Here is a 9598-nt window from a genome sequence, read left to right as displayed (position 1 = left end):
TTAAGATCAAGGAAGGCAAAGAGTATGAATTTGTCCGTTGTAAACCCATCCCAATGAACATCATTGATCAGAGGGATATGCAGATTATAATCAAGGAACATTTGGACCTTGGATTAATCAAAGCAGGTATGTCACCATATAGCAGTCCAGGTTTTCTGGTAAGAAACCATTGGTGAAATTAAACGAGGAAAACCCAGATTGGTTATTAATTATCAAGAAATTAATAAGATTCTGGAGTTTGATGGGTATTTTATACCTAGTAGAGAACACTTGATTAGTTGCATTCGCAATGCCAAGATATTCCCTAAATTTGATTGCAAGTCTGGATTCTATCAGATTCGGATGCAGGAAGAAAGCAAGAAATTCACAGCTTTCTCCACACCTCAAGGACATTATATTTGGGAAGTATTACCAATGGGATTGGCTAACTCACCCCAAATATTTCAAAGAAAGATGGATAATCTTTTCAAAGATTATTTCAAGTTTATGTTTGTTTACATCGACGATGTTTTAATAGCATCCAAAGATATGAATGAACATGTTAAACATTTGGAGATTTTCTCTAATGTTTGCAAGAAAGAATGACTAGTTTTATCTGAAAAGAAAGCAGTCATTGCTACAAGAAAGATTGAATTCCTCGGAATTGAAATCGATGAGTCAGGAATAATTCTGCAAGAGCACATAGTAGAAAAGGTGCAGAATTTTCCAGAAAATCTCAAAGACAAGAAGCAACTTCAAAGTTTTTTAGGGGTTGTTAATTTTGCTGGAATGTTTATTAAAAACCTAGCAAAACACAGGAAGGTGTTCAGTCCATTATTGAAAAAGGATGCTAGATTTATATGGACATACGAACACACAAAAGGACTTATCCATTTAAAGAAGGTTTGCAAAAATCTTCCAAAGATGGCTATTCCTCAAGACGAGGATGATCTGGTATTATATACTGATGCCAGTGATCATTGGTGGGCTGCAGTATTAACAAAGCTCACACCAGATGGAGAACAACCATGCAGATATTGTAGTGGGTAATTCTCAGATGCAGAAGCCATAAGATGGCATATCAACGTAAAGGAATTTTATGCAGTAAAGAGGGCTTTTGAAAAATGGTCATTATTTTTACTTGCAAAGAAATTCACTTTGAAAGTTGATAACACTCAAGTTAAAGCCTTTTTAAGGAATAAAATTGAGTCTAAACCGGAGAAGGCTAGATTATTACGATGGCAAGCTTTATGTCAAAATTATATTTTTGATATTATGATAATAAAATCTCATGAAAATATTCTTGCAGATTTTTTAACAAGAGATGGACAGCATTGACATTGATGCTATTATCAAGATGCAGAGGCATTTGAGGGAACACCTTGAAATGCTTCAAACCGAGTTCAACAAGTTAGCTGTTAACGCAGAAGTTGCGGGAAGGCTACAACAAGCTGATAAGAGAATTGTCTCTGATCGAATTACAGGATGTTTACAGGCATATACTCAGTTATGGTCTGTAACGCAAAGGCCTATCCTCCAGGGCATTGAGAGACCACTGGTTTCTCAAATGGAGAGTTTTCGAGTACAGGACTCTATACCTGTAGCGGGGGATTCAAATACCCCTTGCACAAGTGTTAAGTCGGGATCATCACGAGATGAGTCGGCTGAAACAAAAATTGAGACTCCTGATCCTTATCTTGAGTCCTCAAGCCAACCCTTCACCTCGGGGATTGAAGAGGGAGAGATCAACCTTAGGCCTCGTATTGACAAAGGCAAAGCTAAGGTTGGTACTAATGAAGGTGTAATTTCTCCATTTCAGGTGTATCAGCAGAATTGGGAGAAATTAAAAACACGTATTGGCATTAACCCAGCTACAAATAGGGTTGATGTTTCAGGAAAATATCCAAGGGTATGGATGAAACCTAATTCATATCCCAAGGAGGTTAAAGCTTGGTATGAATTTGGGGCTCTTGCCTCAGTTTATACTACATCACCCAGCTTTCCGGAAATCTCAGGTTTACCAAAGTGGATCCAGGAAGCTGTTCACGAGACTTGGGCAAACAATGATTATTTGTCCAGAGGAGATGTTTTGGAGCTATACTTCTTTAGTGCAGCACCAGAACCAGCAGGGAAAGGTTCTCACGAAGCCTTTCATTTCATCAAGCTAAGGAGGCCGGATACAAATGTCCAAAAATTTATCAAGGATCCTCCAACAGAAGAAACACCCCTGGTTGCTTCAATCACTGAAGATGACATTTCTACCAGAAGAGCTTGGGGTTTATGGGTCTGTCTCACTGAGATGGACAAAGTCAAGTTTCCGTTCAAGTTCTACAATCATTCAGTGAACGGATCATTCCTGTTGAATACCATGACAGGAAAAACAACAAGTTTCGCAGAAGATTTATTTGAAAAGAAAAGAAATCTCTTGTGGAACAGCAAGCTACCGGCAAGCAAAGAGACTCGCCGAAAGTTCTGTAATATGGCACACATAGGAAGATGGTCGGAGAACATTTGCTCTGAATGCCAAATACAGAAAGAACCAGAGTTCGGTAAAGGTTTCAAACCAAGATCTGATCGGAAGCATTTTACCGAAGCAAGGACAAGTGGGGAAGGACCACATGCACATTTTCCTCGAGGATACAAAAAACCGAAGATTCCTCGACAAAATTAAAAGGGACATGTGACCCTCCATTATAAAAAGCAGGACCACTACCATGTGAGTGGTAGAATCAAGACAACCACTAATTAGTGGTAAAGGACAAATAGACCACCAATAACAAATGGTGGATGACTCAGCAAAGCATTGGATACCAATCTAAAAGGAATCCAATAAGTAAAAGTAAATTAACTGGTCCCGAAAATTCATCCATAAATAAGGACAGAAAGGAAACCAGTTAACACACCAGAATCAAAACTTAAAAATGTATCGCGTATATTTGAAAGTTTTGAAAAGAATGATAACATACAAAAGGAAAGAGGCAGAAGCTCTTAAATGGTTAGTAAATCATTTCAAAGAGTATAAAAAAGATGAAATTACTGCCGACATCCTAGAAACTCATCGTCAATGGTATCTAAAAGAGATAAAAGAGGATGAGAAGTTAATGTCCAGATTAATAATCTAGACAGGGACCCTTCAACCACTACATGGTCCCCAAGCAAGCTGTAAAGGCTAATGAAGATTTGAAATCCGAGTTTCAAATCCGAAAGAGCCTTCTATAAATAAAGCCGGAAGAAGGAAGTGAAGATCATCAAATATTTTCTCCATTTCTTTCATACAAGGTTGTAATATTTTCTTTCAAGTTTTATGTGTGTTAAGAGTTCAGCTACGATAAGTAGCTAAACAAGTTTCTCCTCCTCTACAGGAGGTTACTATGTAATAAATAAATGTTTGTGTTTGAATAAAAGAGATCTTTGCTCTTAGCCCCTATCATGTATTATTTTCAAAATTTGATCTTTTGCTGTACGCTCTAAGGTAGGAAACGAATTAGAGCTGTGCTAAGTATTGCTGAAGGAATCTGCTTAGTAACCATCGGTTGCGATCGTGTGGTTGGACTGTGAGGAGCAGTTCGTAAAAAACGGTGGATATAACCCGGTGGTACTCTAGTCAAAAAGGTAAAAGATTCAATTTATTTTACGGAAGCATGATGGGCCTTTTACTACAAAGAGAAATCAATTATTTAAAATAAATATATAAGGGCAAACTTGGAAATTTGAGGGATATGGGGAGTTGAAACAAAGCTTTAATGGGATAGGGAGTAAAAAGGAGGTTGAGAATGGAAATAGAGAGTTTTTGACAATTTTCCCCTAAATTAATCTTGACTAGGTTTCGAAAACTATTCAAACGATTCTTGATTAAAGAATATTAGTATGATAGGCTAACAATATTATTCTTTGGATGATTTCTTTAATTTGCTTCTTGATATATATATATATATATATATATATATATATATCTAGGAATGAGTTGGCTTTGGTCTAATGATGCAGCAAAAATTTGATTGAAGCTGGACATATAAGGCCAATAATTGGTAAAAATTTTGGATCTCAAATTATTGTTAGTTTCACAGTAAACATGATTCATCGATAATCTGAAGAGTAATAAACCATTTCAGTGTTTTTAGTTGTTTCGAAAATACGGGTTTAAAAATGTTTTTAGTGTTTTATTATTGAACAAAAACCATGAAGTAGGTGTTTGAACATGATTTTGTAAAAAAAAAAAATTTGAAAAGTATTTTTAAAAAATGTTCTCCAAATATAGTCTTTAAAAAACAATTGATATATGTTTTCATAACTGATCGAAAACAATACTGAAAATAAAACATAATATGTTTCAACTACAAATACATTTTTATATAATAGTTATTCAAATGTATATATATTCTTATTAAACAACTTTTAAAATATTCAAATAAAGCAAATAGGTACTAGACAAAGAACTTGGACAATGCAGCATTCGCATATTCCAAGAAATTGCTAAAACCAAGTCACCATCCTCAGTTGCAATAATAATGATAAGACCTTCAGACGATCAAAGATCCGTCAAAAAGACCCCACGTAAATCAATCTAAAACTAATCACTCGGCAGAAAATTTATAAAGTTTAACTCAACGATTTTTAATACCAAACATTAAAAAGAGAAGCGTAATAAAGATTTTGTAGAACTAAATCATATCCAAGACTAGTAAATTAGGATTCCATTTCAACAGAACAAACTTGAAAATGCCAAGCTAGCAATTAGGATTTTATTTTTTCATGAATCTATAGAACTATTTTTATCAGCATTCAGGCATTGAATTCCCAGTTGTTGTCCAAACAATATTTTTAAGCGCAGGTCTCAGTTCTTTGCTGCAGAATTGGTTATATTCAAGAGTATCACCACTATATTTCTTCACCTCCACCACCAGAAAAGATGCTACAACGGCAAAAATATCAACAGCGATTCCTAGTTTCCCTTTCCTTCCACTTTCTTGCCCCTGCAACCTAACACAAGAATCACTCTTCTTCACACTGAAATTCCGTGTTTTTGCCACTTCTTCAATCTTGGAGATTACACTACTTGCAGGAGTCATAGTGCCAAATCGCAGTTCTTCTTTATCAATTTTCTTCGTGTTTTCAAACAGAGGGGACAAATCGAATCCCTCGGACAGGGAAATTATGTGGAAAGCATTCAAAGTCTCTGGTTCATTACCCTTTCCATTTACTCCATCTCCCAATGCAAATTCCTGCTCTAGTTTACTCTTTGATTGTCTCACTGTAGATTTTTTCTTGAACCAAGATGAATTCAAGATCTTGGCTATGCTTATCCTCGTATTGGGATTCGGATCCAGCATCTTGGTGATTAACTTGCGGGATTCGGGAGAAAACCATGGCGGGCACTTGAAGTCTCCCCTGTAGATTTTTCTATACATAGCAACAATGTTATCCTCTTGGAAGGGCAAGTAACCAGCCAAAAGTACATAAAGAATCACCCCACATGACCAAATATCAGCCTTCGCTCCGTCATATCCTTTTTTCCCGATGACATCCGGCGCAACGTAGGCCGGCGTGCCGCACGTTGTATGCAGCAAACCATCTTGGCGGAGATGGTCGGAAAGTGCACTGAGCCCGAAATCAGTGACTTTAAGATTCCCATCTTCATCAAGGAGTAGATTCTCCAGCTTCAAATCACGGTGATAAACACCCCGGCTGTGGCAAAAGTCGACCGCAGAGATCAGTTGTTGGAAGTAATGCCGAGCAGGGTCCTCGAGCAGGCGGCCCTTGGTGACCTTTGCAAACAACTCGCCGCCGCAAACCAATTCCATGGCGAAGTAAATATTGGTCTTGCTAGCCATGACCTCGTAGAGTTCCACGATGTTGAGATGCTTCATCATCTTCATGATTGATATCTCGCGCTTCACTTGTTCCATCATTCCGACACGGATTACCTTTTCCTTTCCCACCACTTTCATGGCGACGCTATCACCTGTGGCCAGATTCCTGGCATGGTAAACCTTCGCAAAAGTGCCGTGGCCTAAGAAACGGCCCAGTTCGTACTTCCCACGCAGCACGCCGCATTTTGCTTCAGATCTCATGGTCATTGAAGTGTTTTCTTATACGTTCTTCGAGAATGATAGAAGACGGCAACGGCGGTGGCGATTTCACCCGTCTTCGACATTTTCCCGGTGACTGTTCCGGCCACTACATAGAGATTTTTGGTTTTTATGCAGGATAATTGGTGGTTAGAAAGCGAAAATCTTCTCATCTCTATGCATTCCCGAGTGGAACTCTATTGGATTTTTTCAAGAAAATGGGATGAAAAAAAATGATACAAAATGTTTAGTGTTTGGAACACCGCCGGCACTGTGTGTTCTGAGCTGTAAATTTCCGTCGAAACCACGAACGATGTCATGGTGTTATTCAACTTATTTATAGCCAGCAAAGGATGGATGGCTCGCTACCTCAACTTAATCGGACGGCTGGTAAGGTTTGTAGATTTATGTATAGAAATTATATTTTACTTTTACCAATAATGATATTAATTAATTTCCTTTTTTATTTCTTTTCTTTTTTCCGCATCAGATTGCGTTAAACAACAACACAAGCCAACTGTGACGCAATTAATGCAGGAAAAAAAAAAAAACCTCTGAAGATTCCTCCTAGTAAATAAAATGAAAAATTTTATCCACGACTTATATTTTATATGAGAAATCATAATATGAATCTACACTTAATCTAATTACATTCTTTTAATTTTTTATTATATGTATTTTTTTAAAGGAAAAATGTCACACTCAGTGCAATTTAAATTGTATGTACTAAAATAAAATATATTATATAATATGTCTATTACAACACATGGGCAAATAATTTGAAGCTTTTCAGATAGTGGTTAGATATTATCTGGAGAACAAAACAAATTCAAACTCTTTAAGACCAACGACTTGTTTCGACACCTCCTAGGAAAATGAAAATTTAATTTTTATTTCCTATTTGTTTGTATTATATTATATGGTCTTTTTCCAATAAATAAATAAAACTAAAAAAATTGGTGATTATGACATACGCCATACTATTAAAATTGATGATTACTTGAATGAATTTGCACACACAAAATACGTTGAATATGAAAGAAGCGTATGCAATATCAATCTTCTTCGACTGGGGTTGTTTTCGATTTGCAAGTCTAGCCTTCATTACCCATCGATGCATAAATAGTTACAAACCAATAGAGTTTTATTTGACTTTTTTTAAAAAAAAACAAAAAAAAACACAATTTTTTCGATTATTAAAGAAAGATATGGATATTGCCAATTTGCTATAATAGTCTAAGACAAAAAACTTGTGTGAGACGGTTTCACGGATCGTATTTTGTGAAACATATATATTATTTGGGTCATCCAAGAAAAAATATTAACTTTTATGCTAAGAGTATTATTTTTTATTGTAAATATCGCTAGGGTTGACCCGTCTCACAGCTAAAGATTCGTGAGACCATCTCACAAGAGATCTACTCGTAGTCTAAAATTTGAGTAGGTCTCATATGAGACCGTCTCATGGATCTCAATCTGCGAGACGGATCAACTCTGATCATATTCACAATAAAAAGTAATACTCTCAACATAAAAATTAATATTTTTTCATGAATTATCCAAATAAAGATCCGTCTCACAAAATACGACCCGTGAGACCGTCTCACACAAGTTTTTGCCCTAAAAGAGTGAGTCTCATGTGAGACCGTCTCACGGATCTTAATATGTGAGACGGGTCAACCCTACCCATATTCATAATAAAAAGTAATACTCTGAGCTTAAAAAATAATACTTTTTCATGGATGATCCAAATAAGAGATCCGTCTCACAAATACAACCCGTGAGATCGTCTCACACAAGTTTTTGACCTTTGAAAAATATAAAGAACACTTAAAAAACCAGAAGCAGAGGAAAAAAAGTCTGATGTACGTGTATCCAAATTTTATTTTATAAAATCTTAAGCATTTAAACAGCCTACTTAATAAAATTTATATATTAATTCGAAGTCAAGTTTTTGTGTATCCAAATTCCAAACTGACCAGATTTAACTAGCTGATTATTATTAAAAATGGTATATTCTCAAAAGTTTGGGTTTGATCATCTGAATTTAAATCAATCGAAATGATAAAAATAAAGAGCAGGTCTTTTATAACACGGTCTTATGGATCTTTATTCATGAGACGGATCAATCTTGTCTATATTTTTAATAAGAAGTAATATATTTGACACAAAAAATTATATTTTTTCGTGGGTGATTCATATAAAATATCCGTTTCACAGAATTGACCCACCGTATCACATGAGTTTTTGTGAACCTTTTATCAAGGCATTTTCTTGCCTTCGAGAAAACTTTAGAGCATTGTTTGGTGTTATCATTTAATCACCGACATGTTAAATTATATATAATAAAAGCAATGGTGTTGATTAATTATTTATTATTTTAAGTTATTATTTATTTTTTAGTGTTCATTAAAAGACTTATGTGAAATGAGATTGTTAGAATATGAGATGATATATAATATTTTATTCATTTTGTTTATAAATACTGAATACACTGTATTAATTTAATAAAATTTGGTTAAAAATAAAGATTTAATTAAAAATTATGACTAATTTTTAAGATGCAACACTAATTATACTAATTAACATATTAAATTATTATTATCTTCATATTCAAACTGTTATCATCTTCCTTCGAAATGATTTTCCATTATTTTTTGAATGAATTAAATATAGATAAAATATAAAGTTTGTATATAATTTGATTTTTTTAATATTTTTGTATTTGTGTGAAAAAGTAGGACTATATAATCGGGACGAGCCGTCATTGAACCAACCCACCCCGACACTAAAATTTTTTGGTTGGGCTGTGATTTATGCGGCTCAAAACGGGCTGACTTGTTCGGCGCAGGTCCAAGGTAAGGCGGGCGGGCCAATCCGATCCGATAGTTTCTTTTTACAGTTTTTAAACTTCTATTGTAATTATAATTTCTATTAGTTTTATATATGATCGATAAGTTTTAAATGATTTATATTAATTGAAATGATTTATATATGATTAATACATTTTAAAATATTAATATGATTTATACAATTAAATTTTTTTTAGAAATATATTATTTATAACTATTTATATATGGTTAATGAACTTTTAAATATGGATATTATTTAGATTTGTTCATAAGTGATTGTTGTTTACTAATTTTTATTTTATTTTATTTTTATTTTTGTAGGTTGACCAATCTAACACGTAACCTATAATAGATTGAAATCGCCAATATAGCAAAGTCCATCACACCCCATTTGATGCGGGCGCCGGCCAAGGTGGGGCGGGGTAAGTACGTAAACATGTGTTCGTTTTCCTCTCTTCTGATTCTTTTCGGCTATGGGAACGAGGCCCAAGATCATGAGATCTTGGTTTACTCCAAAATTAAGCCCATATTTTGCTTCATTCTAGTTTAAAAAACTATGGGCTTAAATCACAATTAAATTGTTTGTATTTTTTATATATAGAAAAATTGGATGTTTAATCTTGTTACTTTCCTATATATATATATAATAAAATTTTCAGATAAAGCGATTGTTTGTTTTGGGTCTAAAATATCACAATC

At 34.6% G+C, this 9598-nt stretch overlaps 1 protein-coding gene across 1 annotated transcript; it reads right to left on the bottom strand.

Moving 5' to 3' along the window:
* Positions 1 to 4558: 4558 nt before the first annotated feature.
* Positions 4559 to 6409, bottom strand: LOC140816118 (CBL-interacting serine/threonine-protein kinase 6-like). The gene has a single exon (XM_073175185.1). It carries the CDS (start codon positions 6054 to 6056, stop codon positions 4755 to 4757), a length of 1302 nt encoding a protein of 433 aa, XP_073031286.1. The 5' UTR covers positions 6057 to 6409; the 3' UTR covers positions 4559 to 4754.
* Positions 6410 to 9598: the final 3189 nt, after the last annotated feature.

Source organism: Primulina eburnea, chromosome 2 (assembly GCF_022965805.1).
Source record: "Primulina eburnea isolate SZY01 chromosome 2, ASM2296580v1, whole genome shotgun sequence".
Lineage (NCBI taxonomy): Eukaryota > Viridiplantae > Streptophyta > Magnoliopsida > Lamiales > Gesneriaceae > Primulina > Primulina eburnea.
Note: the sequence above shows the minus strand (reverse complement) of the source record. Positions and strands in the feature narration are given on the sequence as shown.

What these genes read in the sequence shown, in the direction of transcription:
- LOC140816118 (XM_073175185.1), bottom strand. Translation starts at nt 6,056, where the DNA reads ATGACCATGAGATCTGAAGCAAAATGCGGCGTGCTGCGTGGGAAGTAC.